This window comes from Ranitomeya imitator, chromosome 5, assembly GCF_032444005.1.
Source record: "Ranitomeya imitator isolate aRanImi1 chromosome 5, aRanImi1.pri, whole genome shotgun sequence".
NCBI lineage: Eukaryota > Metazoa > Chordata > Amphibia > Anura > Dendrobatidae > Ranitomeya > Ranitomeya imitator.
The window spans coordinates 664247841-664268788 of record NC_091286.1 but is presented as its reverse complement, the minus strand read 5'-3'; the positions used below and the strand labels follow the sequence as shown (position 1 = coordinate 664268788).

General features: G+C 45.9%; 1 protein-coding gene across 1 annotated transcript in view; it reads left to right on the top strand.

Moving 5' to 3' along the window:
- Positions 1–20948, top strand: part of LOC138638719 (cytochrome P450 2K6-like) — a 145848-nt gene that overhangs the window by 64885 nt on the left and 60015 nt on the right. Inside the window, exon 6 of the mRNA XM_069728244.1 lies at positions 2856–3032. Within this exon, the coding sequence (XP_069584345.1) occupies positions 2856–3032 (177 nt within the window). The remainder of the gene's footprint in view (positions 1–2855; positions 3033–20948) is intronic.

Genomic DNA, 20948 nt, shown 5'->3' with positions numbered 1-20948 from the left:
AGAAAATATCCACGCCAATGCCCTGTCCAGGAGGAAGAGTACCAGACCCGAGCAGGACAGATACAAAGAGCTAGAAGATGATGAGGTCCCAAGATTTCGGAGGTCCATCAGGACGGTGGTGGCAACGCAGAGACAGACACATTCCTCAATCCAAGATGGCATACAGGAATGAACTTGAGATGAGTGGGTTCAGCTTCAACAGGAAGATAGTGAACTGGCCTTCTTGAGACAGTGTGTGGCTTCTCAGAGACTCCCCAGCTTGACAGAATGAAGTACTTTGTCTCCGGAGGAGTTGTGGATCCTGCGACAATGGGAGCAACTATGGATGAAGAACGGCATACTATGTTGGAAAACGCAACTGAGGACTGTGCCGAATGTTACCTGGCAAGTCCTCATTCCAACAACGTCATTGTCTGAAATTGCTGTTGCTGCATACGAGCAAGGGCCCACTTTGGTTCAGAGAAAACCTTCTAATGGCTACAATGGTTTATCTTCCACCCCCAGTTGATGATGAAAGTGGACGAGGCCTGTAGAATGTGTCGGACATGTGAAATGGCTATGCTGAAGGAGCAGAAAGCCCGCGTTCAGTGCATTGTAACCTCCGCTCCTCTGGAACTCTTCATAAAAGACTATCTGACCATCATTCCAGCCCATCAGGGCTATGAACATTGCCTGGTAATGATGGATCACTTCTCAAAATTTGCCGTGGTGACTCCAACCCGGGATCAGACTGCAGAGCCCGCTGTGTACGCAATTTGTAGGAACTTCATCCAACCCTATGAGTGTCCGAAGAGAATTCACTCCGATCAGGGAGCTTGTTTCTTGGGTAGAGTAATGGATGAATTGCATTGTCTACTGCATTGAGAAGTCCTGCACCACACCGTACCATCCTCAAGGTAATGATGCCTGTGAATGATTTAACTGTACACTGATTCAGATGCTAAGAAGTCTAGAGGAAGATTGGAAGGCCCAGGCCAGAGTACGTTTCTGAACTGGTGTTGATATATAATAATCGAGTACATCGAACCACGATGAAGGAAAAAGAATCACCGAGTTGGCATTGGACCCAGAAGAGGACTACCCACGGACAGGGGTGTTCTCCTGTGTTCAGGAGCATCGGCTTCATCTACAAACTTTACATTCGTTAATCAAGACTAGATTATGGGAGTTGGAATATGCAGTAAAAAACCCTCCCAGAGCACGGGGTTTCAAATTTGAGACCTTGTCTTAGTATGGGAGAAGCGTCCTTGGGGCAAACTGGACAATCGTTGGGAGAAAGACCCGTATCAGGTGAAGAGAATAATTAGTCCTGAGGGGCGAGTGTGCAAAGTCCAGCTTGAGGGAAAAGAGGATGCTCCCACTCAAACTCTTCACCGGAATATGCTCCGACCTTGCCTATTTAAAAACCCAGTTCGAAAAGATGAAGAACCCAAGGCCCCTGAGATGAACCATACATCAAAGGAAGAAGGGGATGAAGAAGGAGATGAAAGATTAAGTTCCAAAGGAGTGGAATCAGAGGGTACAGGATCACGCATGGCTCTCTCTTCACAGCCGGATTCTGCCCCACAGAACTACACTACGTCTCCTAATCTGAGACGCTGCAAATGAACAACAGCCGGCAAACCCCCCCCAATCGCTATGACCAAGTGAATTTTGTCTGGCAACAAATCACACGGGAGAAAAAGAAACAGTCACGCTCTCCTCGAAGAGTCTCGCCTGTGGAATGGTGAGCAAAAAGAGTGGGGGAGTGTAGGGAGGTGTACTAAGTCAACAGTCCCTCTTGCGTGTCTGGGCCGGAACTGTCAGGACTGTCACCAATATTCTAGGGGGAAGAGGTTCCTGTCTGCCAAAGTTCTGAACACCTGACTGGTGGGGGCATGTCCGACTTAAATATTCCATAGTGAGTGGGAATACGGATCACTTGGTGGGGAACGAGCTTGTGAGCAGTGAGACAGTTGACTCCCTCTAAACAGACCCATGCCAGCTAGCTGTGCCTGTACTCCTGGCTAGCACGACTGCTGACACGAGCTACCCTCAGCCCCAAGAGAAGTCCGCACCTGGTAGTGACCAGGATAGAGTGCATACCTTGGCTCCGCTCACCACCGTGGAGGCACCACTTAGTCCCATCCTCACGGTGCCTACTAAGGACCAACCCGTGTATGTGGCTGTGTCCCCTGGACTGTGTGTTACTACTGCGGACTTGTCTACTGAACTTTCTGCTTCTTCCACTGGGCCGCCGACCTTCATCTCTACCCCACTGTGGGCCCGGATCAGGAGACTACGTGCTGAAAGACCCGGAGGATTCATCACTGCAAGGAGACAGTGCATCGCCCTTCTGCGGGAGCAGATCGGAGACATCTCGTTCCGCCTGCTGCGCCGCCGAGGGATCTTCTAGCCACCTTCCTCCACCGCACAGAGACTGATAATTTCACCTATTATTATCTTCTGCATTTGACTCTCCCCCATCCTCAAGTTCACATCCTTTACCCCCCTGCTTGTACCATCACTGTTTTATATAAAGAACCTGTTAACCCTTGCTCTGCCTCCTGTGTGTCACTACATCCTACGCACCTGTTTACTTCCTTACACATGCTTAGGGGTCCAGTATGGCTACAGTGACCCCATTACAGTATCAGCCTCTGCTGCTGTAATGAAGAATCCTTAAGACCAAGATGAGTTGAAGGTTTTTATTTCCACAATGCATTTCAACGCTGGACTGGTGTCTTTTTCAAGTGACAAAAAACAATTGCAACCATCCTGCGTATAAGTGAAACTTTTGTATTTTGGATAACAGTTTTAGGAATATACCTTGTTAGAAATAAAGATACAAAGGTCACCTATTTCTTTCTGTGCAGCTTTATAACACATATCCATCTGTGATGCGCTGGTTTACGAATGTGGCTGAAGAGGTGCGCTTGAACCTAAATGATGTGCACACATTCATTCGAGAGACCTTCACCAACTTCAGGGAACAACTGGATGTAAATGACCAGAGGAATCTTATCGACTCATTCTTGGTGAAACAACGAGAGGTACTAAAATACGCATTGTTATATGTGTGGCAGAGCTGAACTTGTCATCTGGCATAATTAATGTTGAAAGCACAGTTTAATTTTATTTTATATAGAACTGCAGGAAATCTTTGGCTAGTTGTGAAGCTATATGGTTTGCTAAGATGTCATTAGTGTAGTTTAGACATTTAAATTTTGTAGTATTATAAATGGCACATGGTAGCTTGGGCTGTTACAGATTACAGGAAATGGAAAGAGTAACTGTTGTAATAATTTTGATTTCATAAATGAATAGTACACATGAAAATCTGTAATGTATCTTAAATTGCATAAGTTGCAGAATAGAGGGTCAAGGAGCTTCACCGTAGCATTGAAAGCTGTATCCTGAGGCTGGGAGTAATGAAACCATGTGGGTGCCAATGATGCTGGTGAACTCAGCCGTGAACAGTTAGTAAAGGAAACAATTTTTCAGACACTCCAACAAGGTTGGTGAAAGTGATTGTTCTCTTATTCAGACATAAAGTACAGCTAAAAACAGGGAAGTGGATTAAAAATCCTTTGCGTTTCTTGTGTGATGCTGCGTCCTTACTCATAGGCATAAGCCGAACACTAAGGGCACAGCATTGCGCCAGAAATGGGTTTTGCAAGCTGCTCTCCACGGATCAATGACATCATCTACCTAAACCTATTTAAGGCCCATTGTCACACACACACCTGTGTCTTGGGACTTACACTCCTAAACCTATGTTAGGTGTGATCCACCATCTGGCTGTTTGTGTTCAGTGTTTGTTGTTGAACTCATCCCTGTTGGATTCCACTTCATTCATTGTGCTGATCCTGTATTTCCTGGTGACCCTTTTTACAGTTCTTGTTACCCACGTGCTTTCTTTCTTGATGCACCAACACCAGGGTTCATATGCCAACCCGTACCTGAGGCTGAGAGGATCCACCTCGCCTGGTGAGCTTTAACCCCTTTATCCTCAAGGGTGGTTTGCATGTTAATGACCAGGCCGATTTTTACAATTCTGACCACTGTCCCTTTATGAGGTAATGACTCTGGAACGCTTCCATGGATCCCAGTGATTCTGACACTATTTTCTTGTGACATATTGTATTTCATGATAGTAGTAAAATTTATTTGATATGATTTGCATTTATTTGTGAAAAAAATTAAATTTGGCGAAAATTTCGAAAATTTCACAATTTTCCAACTTTGAATTTTCATACTCTTAAATCACAGAGATATGTCACACAAAATACTTAATAATTAACATTTCCCACATGTCCACTTTACATAAGCACACTTTTGGAACCAACATTTTTTTGTCTTAGGAAGTTATAAGGGTTAAAAGTTAAACAGCAATTTCTCATTTTTACAACACCATTTTTTTAGGGACCACATCTCATTGCAATCACTTGAGGAGTCTATGATGGAAAATACCCAAAAGTAAAAGGGCAGAAGCCAGCGCTGCTTGTGGTCAGAACGCAATACAAAAAGTGCACATGTACATATTAATTTCTAACTGTATATCAAGACATTTAGCAAACAATTGATCAATTCTTTGAGCCACCCCGCCAGGTCACGGCTGTTGTGAATTCTGTGATCAAGCTCCCTCCTGTGGTCACGAGTGGTACTGCTGATTCTGAGTTTCCTTCCTCAGGTGATGAGGTTAAGTCGTTAGGTGCTGCTCTATTTAACTCCACCTAGTGCTTTGATCCTGGCCTCCAGTCAATGTTCTAGTATTGGTCTTGCTTCCTCCTGGATCGTTCCTGTGGCCTGTCTGCTCAGCATAAGCTAAGTTCTGCTTGTGTTACTTCTGTTGCTATATTTTCTGTCCAGCTTGCTTTTTTGTTTTTGCTTGCTTGCTGGAAGCTCTGAGACGCAGAGGGAGCACCTCCGTACCGTTAGTCGGTGCGGAGGGTCTTTTTGCCCCTCTGCGTGGTTGTTTGTAGGTTTTTGTGTTGACCGCAAAGCTATCTTTCCTATCCTCGGTCTATTCAGTAAGTCGGGCCTCACTTTGCTAAATCTATTTCATCTCTGTGTTTGTATTTTTCACCTTAACTCACAGTCATTATATGTGGGGGGCTGCCTTTTCCTTTGGGGAATTTCTCTGAGGCAAGGTAGGCTTATTTTTCTATCTTCAGGACTAGCTAGTTTCTCAGGCTGTGCCGAGTTGCATAGGGAGCGTTAGGCGCAATCCACGGCTACCTCTAGTGTGGTTTGATAGGTTTAGGGATTGCGGTCAGCAGAGTTCCCACGTCTCAGAGCTCGTCCTATGTTTTGTGGTTTTTGTCAGGTCACTTGTGTGCTCTGAACTTCAAGGTCCATTGTGGTTCTGAATTACCTATTCATAACAGTACTGGAGGCCCAGAGTACTAATGCTTCTCAATAGAGGGAAAAAAGAAGTTCTGAGACCATTTTTTTATCTTTGCACTGTGTTTTGCCTTTTTTTTTTCCCTAGACATTTGGGTGGTTCAGGACACAGGTGTGGACATGGACATTCAGGGTCTGTCCTCTTTGATGGATAATCTCACTATAAGTGTACAGAACATTAAAGATTTAGTGGTTCAGAATCCTATGTTAGAACCTAAATATCCTATTCCTGATTTGTTTTCTGGAGATAGAGCTAAATTTCTGAGTTTCAAAAATAATTGCAAACTGTTTCTGGCGTTGAAACCTCGCTCCTCTGGTGACCCAGTTCAACAAGTTAAGATCATTATTTCTTTATTACGTGGCGACCCTCAAGACTGGGCATTTTCCCTTGCGCCAGGAGGTCCTGCATTATGTAATATTGATGCGTTTTTTCTGGCGCTCGGATAACTGTACGATTAACCTAATTCAGTGGATCAGGCAGAGAAAAATTTGCTGGCTCTGTGTCAGGGTCAGGATGAGATAGAGATTTATTGTCAGAAGTATAGAAAGTGGTCTGTGCTCACTCAATGGAATGAATGTGCTTTGGCAGCAATCTTCAGAAAGGGTCTCTCTGAAGCCCTTAAGGATGTCATGGTTGGATTTCCTATGCCTGCTGGTCTGAATGAGTCTATGTCTTTGGCCATTCAGATCGGTCGACGCTTGTGTGAGCGTAAATCTGTGCACCATTTGGCGGTATTATCTGAGCATAAACCTGAGCCTATGCAGTGCGATAGGACTTTGACCAGAGCTGAAAGGCAAGAACACAGACGTCGGAATGGGCTGTGTTTCTACTGTGGTGATTCCACTCATGCTATCTCCGATTGTCCTAAGCGCACTAAGCGGTTCGCTAAGTCTGTCACCATTGGTACGGTACAGTCGAAATTTCTTTTGTCCGTTACTTTGATCTGCTCTTTGTCTTCCTATTCTGTCATGGCATTTGTGGATTCAGGCGCTGCCCTGAATTTGATGGACTTGGAGTTTGCTAGGCGCTGTGGGTTTGTCTTGGAGCCCCTGCAGTGTCTTATTCCATTGAGAGGAATTGATGCTACGCCTTTGGCCAAGAATAAGCCTCAGTATTGGACCCAGCTGACCATGTGCATGGCTCCTGCGCACCAGGAGGATATTCGCTTTCTGGTGTTGCAAAATCTGCATGATGTGGTCATGTTGGGGTTGCCATGGCTACAAGTCCATAACCCAGTATTAGATTGGAAATCAATGTCTGTGTCCAGCTGGGGTTGTCAGGGAGTACATGGTGATGTTCCATTTCTGTCTATCTCATCATCCACCCCTTCTGAGATCCCAGAGTTCTTGTCTTATTACCGGGATGTATTCGATGAGCCCAAGTCTAATGCCCTACCTCCGAATAGGGATTGTGATTGTGCCATCGAGTTGACTCCTGGTAGTAAGTTTCCTAAGGGTCGACTGTTTAATTTATCTGTACCTGAGCACGCCGCTATGCGGAGTTACGTAAAAGAATCCTTGGAGAAGGGTCATATTCGGCCGTCGTCATCGCTATTGGGAGCAGGGTTCTTTTTTGTGGCCAAGAAGGATGGTTCGCTGAGACCTTGTATTGACTACCGCCTTCTAAATAAAATCACGGTCAAATTTCAGTACCCCTTGCCGCTGCTATCTGATTTGTTTGCTCGGATTAAGGGGGCTAGTTGGTTCACCAAGATAGATCTTCGTGGTGCATATAATCTTGTGCGTATTAAACGGGGCGATGAATGGAAAACTGCATTTAATACGCCCGAGGGCCATTTTGAGTACCTAGTTATGCCATTCGGACTTGCCAATGCTCCATCAGTATTTCAGTCCTTTATGCATGACATCTTCCGAGAGTACCTGGATAAATTCCTGATTGTATACTTGGATGATATTTTGGTCTTCTCGGATGATTGGGAGTCTCATGTGAAGCAGGTCAGAATGGTGTTCCAGGTCCTGCGTGCTAATTCTTTGTTTGTGAAGGGATCAAATTGTCTCTTTGGTGTTCAGAAGGTTTCATTTTTGGGGTTCATTTTTTCCCCTTCTACCATCGAGATGGACCCTGTTAAGGTCCAGGCCATTTATGATTGGACTCAGCCGACATCTCTGAAGAGTCTGCAAAAGTTCCTTGGCTTTGCTAATTTTTATCGTCGCTTCATCTGTAATTTTTCTAGTATTGCTAAACCATTGACCGATTTGACCAAGAAGGGTGCTGATGTGGTCAATTGGTCTTCTGCTGCTGTGGAAGCTTTTCAAGAGTTAAAGCGTCGTTTTTCTTCTGCCCCTGTGTTGTGTCAACCAGATGTTTCGCTTCCGTTCCAGGTTGAGGTTGATGCTTCTGAAATTGGAGCGGGGGCTGTTTTGTCGCAAAGAGGTGCTGATTGCTCGGTGATGAAGCCATGCGCCTTCTTTTCCAGGAAGTTTTCGCCTGCTGAGCGTAATTATGATGTTGGCAATCGAGAGTTGCTGGCCATGAAGTGGGCATTCGAGGAGTGGCGTCATTGGCTTGAAGGAGCTAAGCATCGCGTGGTGGTCTTGACTGATCACAAGAACTTGACTTATCTCGAGTCTGCCAAACGGTTGAATCCTAGACAGGCTCGTTGGTCGCTGTTTTTCTCCCATTTTGACTTTGTGGTTTCGTACCTTTCGGGCTCTAAAAATGTGAAGGCGGATGCCCACTCTAGGAGCTTTGTGCCCGACTCTCCGGGTTTGCCTGAGCCGGCGGGTATTCTCAAAGAGGTAGTAATTGTGTCTGCCATCTCCCCTGATTTGCGGCGGGTGCTGCAAAAATTTCAGGCTAATAATCCTGATCGTTGCCCAGCAGAGAAACTGTTTGTCCCTGATAGGTGGACGAATAAAATTATCTCTGAGGTTCATTGTTTGGTGTTGGCTGGTCATCCTGCAATCTTTGGTACCAGAGATTTGGTGGCTAGATCCTTTTGGTGGCTGTCTCTGTCGCGGGATGTGTGTTCTTTTGTGCAGTCCTGTGGGATTTGTGCTCGGGCTAAGCCCTGCTGTTCTCGTGCCAGTGGGTTGCTTTTGCCCTTGCCGATCCCGAAGAGGCCTTGGACACATATCTCTATGGATTTTATTTCGGATCTCCCTGTCTCTCAAAAAATGTCGGTCATTTGGGTAGTTTGTGATCGCTTCTCTAAGATGATCCATTTGGTACCCTTGTCTAAATTACCTTCCTCCTCTGATTTGGTGCCATTGTTCTTCCAGCATGTGGTTCATTTACATGGCATTCCAGAGAACATAGTTTCTGACAGAGGTTCCCAGTTTGTTTCGAGGTTTTGGCGAGCCTTTTGTGGTAGGATGGGCATTGATTTGTCTTTTTCCTCGGCTTTCCATCCTCAGACAAATGGCCAGACTGAACGAACCAATCAGACCTTGGAAACATATCTGAGATGTTTTGTTTCTGCTGATCAGGATGATTGGGTGTCCTTTTTGCCGTTGGCTGAGTTCGCTCTTAATAATCGGGCCAGCTCGGCTACCTTGGTTTCACCGCTTTTCTGCAATTCTGGGTTCCATCCTCGTTTCTCTTCAGGGCAGGTTGAGTCTTCGGACTGTCCTGGTGTGGATACTGTGGTGGACAGGTTGCAGTGGATTTGGACTCATGTGTTGTGAGTTCTGTTTTTGGGCTCCCTCTGGTGGTTACTGATGGTACTGGGTGATTTGTGTTCTGCTGTCTCTGGTGTCCACCTGTTCTATTAGGATTTGGGAGTTTCCTATTTAACCGGGCTTTCTTGTCATTTCCCCGCCGGCTATCAAGGTTATCAGAATGTTTTGTTACCTCAGCTTCTGGCTTCAGTAATCTTCAGGACAAGCTAAGTTTTTGATTTTCTTGTTCCACGTTTTGCTTTATTTTTGTCTTGTCCAGCTTGCATATCATTGTTTCTTTGCTGCTGGTTGCTCTAGTGGGCTGTAATTGCTCCTCATGTTCCATGAGTTGGAACATGAGTTCAAGTAATTACAGGATGGTTTTTTGAAGGGTTTTTTGCTGACCGCGCAGTTTACTTTTGTATTCTCTGCTATCTAGTTTTAGCGGGCCTCATTTTGCTGAATCTATTTTCATACTGTGTATGTGCCTTCCTCTCATTTCACCGTCATTATATGTGGGGGGCTGCTATTTCTGTGGGGTATTTCTCTGGAGGCAAGAGAGGTCTGTGTTTCTTCTAATAGGGGAAGTTAGATCTTCGGCTGGTGCGAGACGTCTAGGATCAACGTAGGCACGTTCCCCGGCTATTGTTATTTGTGTGTTCAGGTTTAGGGTCGCGGTCAGCTCAGGTTCCATCACCCTAGAGCTCGTTGGTGCTTGTCCTTTTGTTATTCCCTGCCATTGGAATCATGACAGTATAGCCGGCCAAAAATGTTTGGGCTGAAGTAGGAGGAATAGTAGTCTGAGGAAGTTTTTTTTTTTTTTTTTTTCTCCTCTGAGGTTGCTGCCTAGCCCTAATTGCAGCCAGGCTGATTTTTTTTTTTTTCCTCCTCTTAATCCTTGAATGGCTCTGACCTTAGCTGTTTATCATGGACGTCCAGAGTTTAGCTTCCAGCTTGAATAATCTTGCTGCTAAGGTTCAAAATATACAAGATTTTGTTGTACATGCTCCTATGTCTGAACCTAGAATTCCTATTCCAGAGTTCTTTGCTGGAGATAGATCTAGTTTTCTGAATTTTAGGAACAATTGCAAGCTGTTCCTTTCTTTGAAATCTCGCTCTTCTGGAGACCCTGCTCAGCAGGTTAAGATTATTATATCTTTCCTGCGGGGTGACCCTCAAAATTGGGCATTTGCATTGGCACCAGGGGATCCTGCGTTGCTTAATGTGGATGCGTTTTTTCTGGCATTGGGTTTGCTCTATGAGGAACCTAACCAAGAGATTCAGGCTGAAAAAGCTTTATTAGCTCTCTCTCAGGGGCAAGATGAAGCAGAAATATATTGTCAAAAATTTCGGAAATGGTCAGTGCTTACTCAGTGGAATGAGTGCGCCCTGGCTGCAAAGTTCAGAGATGGCCTTTCTGAGGCCATTAAAGATGTTATGGTGGGGTTCCCTGCGCCTACGGGTCTGAATGAGTCTATGACTATGGCTATTCAGATTGATCGGCGTTTACGGGAGCGCAAACCTGTGCACCATTTGGCGGTGTCTTCTGAACAGGCACTTGAGACAATGCAATGTGATAGAGTTCTGTCTAGAAGTGAACGGCAAAACTATAGGCGGAAAAATGGGTTGTGCTTTTATTGTGGTGATTCAGCTCATGTTATATCAGCATGCTCTAAACGCACAAAAAAGGTTGATAAGTCTGTTGCCATTAGTACGTTACAGTCTAAGTTCATTCTGTCTGTGACTCTGATTTGCTCATTATCATCCATTTCCGTTGATGCCTATGTAGATTCAGGCGCTGCCCTGAGTCTTATGGATTGGTCATTTGCCAAGCGATGTGGGTTTAGTCTTGAGCCTCTGGAAGTCCCTATTCCTTTGAAGGGAATTGACTCTACACCTTTAGCTATGAATAAACTTCAGTACTGGACACAAGTGACCATGGGTATGACTCCCGTTCATCAGGAGGTGATTCGCTTCCTGGTATTGTATGATTTACATGATGTTCTAGTACTTGGTCTGCCATGGTTACAAACTCATAATCCAGTCCTTGACTGGAAAACAATGTCTGTGTTAGGCTGGGGATGTCAGGGGGTTCATGATGATGCACCTCCGATTTCTATCGCTTCATCTACTCCTTCTGAGGTTCCTGTATTTTTGTCGGATTATCGGGATGTTTTTGAGGAGCCTAAGCTCAGTTCGCTTCCTCCTCACAGGGATTGCGATTGTGCTATAGATTTAATCCCTGGTAGTAAATTTCCTAAAGGTCGTTTGATCAATCTGTCAGTGCCAGAGCATACTGCTATGCGGGATTATGTTAAGGAGTCCTTGGAAAAGGGACATATCCGTCCATCTTCGTCCCCTTTGGGAGCAGGTTTTTTTTTCGTGGCCAAGAAAGATGGGTCCTTGAGGCCTTGTATAGATTATCGTCTTTTGAATAAGATTACCGTAAAATATCAGTATCCTTTGCCTTTGTTGACTGATTTGTTTGCTCGCATTAAGGGGGCTAAATGGTTCACTAAGATTGATCTCCGGGGTGCGTATAATCTTATACGAATAAAGCAAGGTGATGAGTGGAAAACCGCATTTAATACGCCTGAGGGCCATTTTGAGTATTTGGTAATGCCTTTCGGACTTTCTAATGCTCCTTCAGTCTTCCAGTCCTTTATGCACGATATTTTCCGTGAATATCTGGATAAATTTATGATTGTGTATTTGGATGATATTTTGTTTTTTTCTGATGACTGGGAGTCTCATGTTCAGCAGGTCAGGAAGGTGTTTCAGGTCCTGCGGGCTAATTCCTTGTTTGTAAAGGGCTCAAAGTGTCTCTTTGGAGTCCAGAAGATTTCTTTCTTGGGGTATATTTTTTCCCCTTCTACTATTGAGATGGATCCCGTCAAGGTTCGGGCTATTTGTGACTGGACGTAGCCTGCATCTCTTAAGAGTTTGCAGAAGTTCTTGGGCTTTGCTAATTTCTATCGTCGTTTTATAACTAATTTTTCTAGTGTTGTTAAGCCTTTGACGGATTTGACTAAGAAGGGTGCTGATGTTGCTGATTGGTCTCCTGCGGCTGTGGAGGCCTTTCAGGAACTTAAGCGCCGGTTTTCTTCTGCTCCTGTGTTGCGTCAGCCTGATGTTTCGCTTCCTTTCCAAGTTGAGGTTGATGCTTCCGAGATTGGAGCGGGGGCGGTTTTGTCACAGAGAAGCTCCGATTGCTCGGTGATGAAGCCATGTGCGTTTTTTTCTAGAAAATTTTCGCCCGCTGAGCGGAATTATGATGTGGGTAATCGGGAACTTTTGGCCATGAAGTGGGCATTTGAGGAGTGGCGTCATTGGCTGGAGGGTGCTAGACATCGTGTGGTGGTCTTGACTGATCACAAAAATCTGATTTACCTTGAGTCTGCCAGGCGTCTGAATCCTAGACAGGCTCGTTGGTCACTGTCTTTCTCTCGTTTCAATTTTGTGGTTTCATACCTGCCAGGTTCAAAGAATGTGAAGGCGGATGCTCTTTCTAGGAGTTTTGTGCCTGACTCCCCTGGAAATTCTGAGCCCACTGGTATCCTTAGGGATGGGGTGATTTTGTCGGCCGTCTTCCCAGACTTGCGACGTGCTTTTCAGGAGTTTCAGGCGGGTAAACCTGATCGTTGTCCGCCTGAGAGACTGTTTGTTCCGGATAGTTGGACCAGTAGAGTCATCTCCGAGGTCCATTCTTCTGCGTTGGCAGGTCATCCTGGAATATTTGGTACTAGAGACTTGGTGGCCAGGTCTTTTTGGTGGCCTTCCTTGTCGAGGGATGTGCGTTCTTTTGTGCAGTCTTGTGAGGTTTGTGCTCGGGCTAAGCCTTGCTGTTCTCGAGCCAGTGGATTGTTGTCACCTTTGCCTATCCCGAAGAGGCCTTGGACGCACATTTCCATGTACTTTATTTCGGATCTCCCTGTCTCTCAAAAAATGTCCGTCATCTGGGTTGTGTGTGACCGCTTTTCTAAAATGGTTCATCTTGTACCCTTGCCTAAGTTACCTTCCTCCTCTGAGTTGGTCCCTCTGTTTTTCCAGAACGTGGTTCGTTTGCATGGGATTCCGGAGAACATCGTTTCTGACAGGGGATCCCAGTTTGTGTCTAGATTTTGGCGGACGTTCTGTGCTAAGATGGGCATTGATTTGTCCTTTTCGTCTGCATTCCACCCTCAGACGAATGGCCAGACGGAGCGAACTAATCAGACCTTGGAAACTTATTTGAGGTGTTTTGTTTCTGCTGATCAGGATGACTGGGTTACCTTTTTGCCGCTGGCCGAGTTTGCCCTTAATAATCGGGCTAGTTCTGCTACCTTGGTTTCTCCTTTCTTTTGTAATTCGGGGTTTCATCCTCGTTTTTCCTCTGGTCAGGTGGAGCCTTCTGATTGTCCTGGAGTGGACATGGTGGTGGATAGGTTGCATCAGATTTGGAGTCATGTGGTGGACAATTTGAAGTTGTCCCAGGAGAAGGCTCAGCAGTTTGCTAATCGCCGTCGCCGCGTGGGTCCTCGACTTCGTGTTGGGGACTTGGTGTGGTTGTCTTCTCGTTTTGTTCCTATGAAGGTCTCTTCTCCTAAGTTCAAGCCTCGGTTCATCGGTCCTTATAGGATCTTGGAAATTCTTAACCCTGTGTCGTTTCGTTTGGATCTCCCGGCATCGTTTGCTATTCATAATGTGTTCCATCGGTCGTTGTTGCGGAGGTATGAGGTACCTGTTGTTCCTTCGCTTGAGCCTCCTGCTCCGGTGCTGGTGGAGGGAGAATTGGAGTATGTTGTGGAGAAGATCTTGGATTCTCGTGTTTCCAGACGGAAACTCCAATATTTGGTCAAGTGGAAGGGTTATGGTCAGGAGGATAAATCTTGGGTGGTTGCCTCTGATGTTCATGCTGATGATTTGGTCCGCGCTTTTCATAAGGCTCATCCTGGTCGCCCTGGTGGTTCTCGTGAGGGTTCGGTGACCCCTCCTCAAGGGGGGGTACTGTTGTGAGTTCTGTTTTTGGGCTCCCTCTGGTGGTTACTGATGGTACTGGGTGATTTGTGTTCTGCTGTCTCTGGTGTCCACCTGTTCTATTAGGATTTGGGAGTTTCCTATTTAACCGGGCTTTCTTGTCATTTCCCCGCCGGCTATCAAGGTTATCAGAATGTTTTGTTACCTCAGCTTCTGGTTTCAGTAATCTTCAGGACAAGCTAAGTTTTTGATTTTCTTGTTCCACGTTTTGCTTTATTTTTGTCTTGTCCAGCTTGCATATAATTGTTTCTTTGCTGCTGGTTGCTCTAGTGGGCTGTAATTGCTCCTCATGTTCCATGAGTTGGAACATGAGTTCAAGTAATTACAGGATGGTTTTTTGAAGGGTTTTTTGCTGACCGCGCAGTTTACTTTTGTATCCTCTGCTATCTAGTTTTAGCGGGCCTCATTTTGCTGAATCTGTTTTCATACTGTGTATGTGCCTTCCTCTCATTTCACCGTGATTATATGTGGGGGGCTGCTATTTCTGTGGGGTATTTCTCTGGAGGCAAGAGAGGTCTGTGTTTCTTCTAATAGGGGAAGTTAGATCTTCGGCTGCTGCGAGACGTCTAGGATCAACGTAGGCACGTTCCCCGGCTATTGTTATTTGTGTGTTCAGGTTTAGGGTCGCGGTCAGCTCAGGTAACATCACCCTAGAGCTCGTTGGTGCTTGTCCTTTTGTTATTCCCTGCCATTGGAATCATGAAACTCATGTAGTGGACAATTTGACCTTGTCCCAGGAGAAGGCTCAACGTTTCGCTAATCGCAGACGCTGTGTGGGTCCCCGACTTCGTGTTGGGGATTTGGTTTGGTTGTCATCTCGTTATATTCCTATGAAGGTTTCCTCTCCTAAGTTTAAGCCTCGTTTCATTGGTCCGTATAGGATTTCTGAGGTTCTTAATCCTGTGTCTTTTCGTTTGACCCTTACAGATTCTTTTTCCATCCATAACGAATTCCATAGATCATTGTTGCGGAGGTACGTGGCGCCTGTGGTTCCATCTGTTGATCCTCCTGCCCCGGTTTTGGTGGAGGGGGAGTTGGAGTATATAGTGGAGAAGATTTTGGATTCTCGTGTTTCGAGACGGAAACTCCAGTATCTGGTTAAGTGGAAGGGTTATGGTCAGGAAGATAATTCCTGGGTTTTTGCCTCTGATGTTCATGCTGCCGATCTTGTTCGTGCCTTTCATATGGCTCATCCTGGTCAGCCTGGGGGCTCTGGTGAGGGTTCGGTGACCCCTCCTCAAGGGGGGGGGGTACTGTTGTGAATTCTGTGATCAAGCTCCCTCCTGTGGTACTGCGGCTTCTGAGTTTCCTTCCTCAGGTGATGAGGTTAAGTCGTTAGGCGCTGCTCTATTTAACTCCACCTAGTGCTTTGATCCTGGCCTCCAGTCAATGTTCTAGTATTGGTCTTGCTTCCTCCTGGATCGTTCCTGTTGCCTGTCTGCTCAGCATAAGCTAAGTTCTGCTTGTGTTACTTTTGTTGCTATATTTTCTGTCCAGCTTGCTTTTTTGTTTTTGCTTGCTTGCTGGAAGCTCTGAGACGCAGAGGGAGCACCTCCGTACCGTTAGTCGGTGCGGAGGGTCTTTTTGCCCCTCTGCGTGGTTGTTTGTAGGTTTTTGTGTTGACCGCAAAGCTATCTTTCCTATCCTCGGTCTATTCAGTAAGTCGGGCCTCACTTTGCTAAATCTATTTCATCTCTGTGTTTGTATTTTTCATCTTAACTCACAGTCATTATATGTGGGGGGCTGCCTTTTCCTTTGGGGAATTTCTCTGAGGCAAGGTAGGCTTATTTTTCTATCTTCAGGACTAGCTAGTTTCTCAGGCTGTGCCGAGTTGCATAGGGAGCGTTAGGCGCAATCCATGGCTACCTCTAGTGTGGTTTGATAGGTTGTTGTGAATTCTGTGGCAGAGCTCCCTCCTGTGGTCACAAGTGGTACTTCGGCTGATTCTCTCTGGGAGCTTCCATTTGTGGAGGAAAGTGGTACTGCGGCTTCTGAGTTTCCTCCCTCAGGTGATCTGGTGAGGTCGTTAGGTGCTTCTCTACTTAACTCCACCTAATGCTTTGATCCAGGCTTCCTGTCAATGTTCCAGTGTTGGACTTGTTTTTCCCTGGATCATTCCTGTGGCCTGCTGCTCTGCATAGCTAAGTTCTTCTTTGCTATTTGTTTACTGTTTTTTCTGTCCAGCTTGTCTAATTGTTTTGCTGGAAGCTTTGGGACGCAAAGGGTGTACCTCCGTGCCGTTAGTTCGGTACGGAGGGTCTTTTTGCCCCCTTTGCGTGGTTTTCTTTAGGGTTTTGTGTAGACCGCAAAGTTATCTTTCCTATCCTCGCTCTGTTAAGAAAGTCGGGCCTCACTTTGCTGAATCTGTTTCATCCCTACGTTTGTCTTTTCATCTTAACTCACAGTCATTATATGTGGGGGGCTGCCTTTTCCTTTGGGGTATTTCTCTGAGGCAAGGTAGGCTTATTTTCTATCTTCAGGCTAGTTAGTTTCTCAGGCTGTGCCGAGTTGCATAAGCAGAGTTAGGCGCAATCCACGGCTGCCTCTAGTGTTGTTTGGAGAGGATTAGGGATTGCGGTCTGCAGAGTTCCCACGTCTCAGAGCTCGATCTATTATTTTGGGTTATTGTCAGATCACTGTATGTGCTCTGACAGCTATGTCCATTGTGATACTGAATTGCCTATCACAACAGTACAGGAAGCCAAAAGTGCTAATGATTCTCAATAGAGGGAAAAAAGAAGTTCTGAGACCATTTTTTTTTCTTTGCACTGTGTTTTGCCTTTTTTTTCCCCTAGTCATTTGGGTGGTTCAGGACACAGGTGTAGCAATGGACATTAAAGGTCTGTCTTCATGTGTGGATCAGCTCACGGCAAGAGTTCAAAATATTCAAGATTTTGTGGTTCAGAATTCATTGTTAGAACCGAGAATTCCTATTCCAGATTTGTTTTTTGGAGATAGAACTAAATTTCTGAGTTTCAAAAATAATTGTAAATTATTTCTGGCTTTGAAACCTCGCTCCTCTGGTGACCCAGTTCAACAGGTTAGGATCGTCATTTCTTTTTTGCGTGGCGACCCTCAGGATTGGGCATTTTCTCTTGCGTCAGGAGATCCTGCATTAAGTAATATCGATGCGTTTTTCCTGGCGCTTGGATTGCTGTACGATGAGCCTAATTCAGTGGATCAGGCAGAAAAAAATTTGCTGGCTCTTTGTCAGGCTCAGGATGAGATAGAGGTATATTGCCAGAAATTTAGAAAGTGGTCCGTGCTCACTCAATGGAATGAATCTGCGCTGGCAGCTATATTCAGAAAGGGTCTCTCTGAAGCCCTTAAGGATGTCATGGTGGGATTTCCTATGCCTGCTGGTTTGAATGAGTCTATGTCTTTGGCCATTCAGATCGGTCGACGCTTGCGTGAGCGTAAATCTGTGCACCATTTGGCGGTATTACCTGAGATTAAACCTGAGCCTATGCAGTGCGATAGGACTATGACCAGAGTTGAACGGCAAGAACACAGACATCTGAATGGGCTGTGTTTCTACTGTGGTGATTCCACTCATGCTATCTCTGATTGTCCTAAGCGCACTAAGCGGTTCGCTAGGTCTGCCACCATTGGTACAGTACAGTCAAAGTTTCTTCTGTCCGTTACCTTGATCTGCTCTTTGTCATCGTATTCTGTCATGGCGTTTGTGGATTCAGGCGCTGCCCTGAATTTGATGGACTTGGAATATGCTAAGCGTTGTGGGTTTTTCTTGGAGCCCTTGCAGTGTCCTATTCCATTGAGAGGAATTAATGCTACGCCTTTGGCCAAGAATAAACCTCAATACTGGACCCAGCTGACCATGTGCATGGCTCCTGCACATCAGGAGGTTATTCGCTTTCTGGTGTTGCATAATCTGCATGATGTGGTCGTGTTGGGGTTGCCATGGCTACAAGCCCATAATCCAGTATTGGATTGGAAATCCATGTCGGTGTCCAGCTGGGGTTGTCAGGGGGTACATGGTGATGTTCCATTTCTGTCAATTTCGTCATCCACCCCTTCTGAGGTTCCAGAGTTCTTGTCTGATTACCGGGATGTATTTGATGAGCCCAAGTCCGATACCCTACCTCCGCATAGGGATTGTGATTGTGCTATCAATTTGATTCCTGGTAGTAAATTCCCAAAAGGTCGACTGTTTAATTTATCCATGCCTGAGCACACCGCTGTGCGCAGTTATGTGAAGGAATCCCTGGAGAAGGGGCATATTCGCCCGTCATCGTCGCCATTAGGAGCAGGGTTCTTTTTTGTAGCCAAGAAGGATGGTTCGCTGAGACCTTGTATAGATTACCGCCTTCTTAATAAGATCACTGTTAAATTTCAGTTCCCCTTGCCATTGTTATCTGATTTGTTTGCTCGGATTAAGGGGGCTAGTTGGTTCACCAAGATAGATCTTCGTGGTGCGTATAATCTGGTGCGAATCAGGCGAGGCGATGAATGGAAAACTGAATTTAATACGCCCGAGGGTCATTTTGAGTATCTAGTGATGCCATTCGGACTTGCCAATGCTCCATCAGTGTTTCAGTCCTTTATGCATGACATCTTCCGAGAGTACCTGGATAAATTCCTGATTGTGTACTTGGATGACATTTTGATCTTCTCGGATGATTGGGAGTCTCATGTGAAGCAGGTCAGAACGGTTTTTCAGGTCCTGCGTGCTAATTCTTTGTTTGTGAAGGGATCAAAGTGTCTCTTTGGTGTGCAGAAGGTTTCATTTTTGGGGTTCATCTTTTCCCCTTCTACTATCGAGATGGATCCTGTTAAGGTCCAGGCCATCCATGATTGGACTCAGCCGACATCTCTGAAAAGTCTGAAAAAGTTCCTGGGCTTTGCTAATTTTTATCGTCGCTTCATCTGCAATTTTTCTAGTATTGCCAAACCATTGACCGATTTGACCAAGAAGGGTGCTGATTTGGTCAATTGGTCTTCTGCTGCTGTGGAAGCTTTTCAAGAGTTGAAGCGTCGTTTTTCTTCTGCCCCTGTGTTGTGTCAACCAGATGTTTCTCTTCCGTTCCAGGTCGAGGTTGATGCTTCTGAGATTGGAGCAGGGGCTGTTTTGTCGCAGAGAGGTTCTGATTGCTCAGCGATGAAACCATGCGCTTTTTTTTCCAGGAAGTTTTCGCCTGCTGAGCGAAATTATGATGTGGGCAACCGAGAGTTGCTGGCCATGAAGTGGGCATTCGAGGAGTGGCGTCATTGGCTTGAAGGAGCTAAGCATCGCGTGGTGGTATTGACTGATCATAAGAACTTGACTTATCTCGAGTCTGCTAAGCGTTTGAATCCTAGACAGGCTCGTTGGTCGCTGTTTTTTGCCCGTTTTGACTTTGTGATTTCGTACCTTCCGGGCTCTAAAAATGTGAAGGCAGATGCTCTGTCTAGGAGTTTTGTGCCCGACTCTCCGGGTTTATCTGAGCCAGCGGGTATCCTCAAGGAAGGAGTAATTATGTCTGCCATCTCCCCTGATTTGCGGCGGGTGCTGCAAAAATTTCAGGCTAATAAACCTGATCGTTGTCCAGCGGAGAAACTGTTTGTCCCTGATAGGTGGACGAATAAAGTTATCTCTGAGGTTCATTGTTCGGTGTTGGCTGGTCATCCTGGAATCTTTGGTACCAGAGAGTTAGTGGCTAGATCCTTTTGGTGGCCATCTCTGTCACGGGATGTGCGTACTTTTGTGCAGTCCTGTGGGATTTGTGCTCGGGCTAAGCCCTGCTGTTCTCGTGCCAGTGGGTTGCTTTTGCCCTTGCCGGTCCCGAAGAGGCCTTGGACACATATCTCTATGGATTTTATTTCAGATCTTCACGTTTCTCAAAAGATGTCAGTCATTTGGGTGGTCTGTGATCGCTTTTCTAAGATGGTCCATCTGGTACCCTTGTCTAAATTGCCTTCCTCCTCTGATTTGGTGCCATTGTTCTTCCAGCATGTGGTTCGTTTGCATGGCATTCCAGAGAATATCGTTTCTGACAGAGGTTCCCAGTTTGTTTCGAGGTTTTGGCGAGCCTTTTGTGGTAGGATGGGCATTGACTTGTCTTTTTCCTCGGCTTTCCATCCTCAGACTAATGGCCAGACCGAACGAACCAATCAGACCTTGGAAACCTATCTGAGATGCTTTGTTTCTGCCGATCAGGATGACTGGGTGTCCTTTTTGCCTTTGGCTGAGTTCGCCCTTAATAATCGGGCCAGCTCGGCTACCTTGGTTTCGCCATTTTTCTGCAATTCTGGGTTCCATCCTCGTTTCTTGTCAGGACAGGTTGAGTCTTCGGACTGTCCTGGTGTGGATACTGTGGTGGACAGGTTGCAGCAGATTTGGACTCATGTAGTGGACAATTTGACCTTGTCCCAGGAGAAGGCTCAACGTTTCGCTAATCGCAGACGCTGTGTGGGTCCCCGACTTCGTGTTGGGGATCTGGTTTGGTTATCTTCTCATCATATTCCTATGAAGGTTTCCTCTCCTAAGTTTAAACCTTGTTTCATTGGTCCGTATAGGATTTCTGAGGTTCTTAATCCTGTGTCTCTTCGTCTGACCCTCCCAGATTCTTTTTCCATACATAACGTATTCCATAGGTCATTGTTGCGGAGATACGTGGCACCTATGGTTCCATCTGTTGACCCTCCTGCCCCGGTTTTGGTGGAGGGGGAATTGGAGTATATTGTGGAGAAGATTTTGGATTCTCGTGTTTCAAGACGGAAACTCCAGTATCTGGTTAAATGGAAGGGGTATGCTCAGGAAGATAATTCCTGGGTTTTTGCCTCTGATGTCCATGCTCCCGATCTTGTTCGTACCTTTCATGTGGCTCATCCTGGTCGGCCTGGGGGCTCTGGTGAGGGTTCGGTGACCCCTCCTCAAGGCGGGGGGTACTGTTGTGAATTCTGTGGCAGAGCTCCCTCCTGTGGTC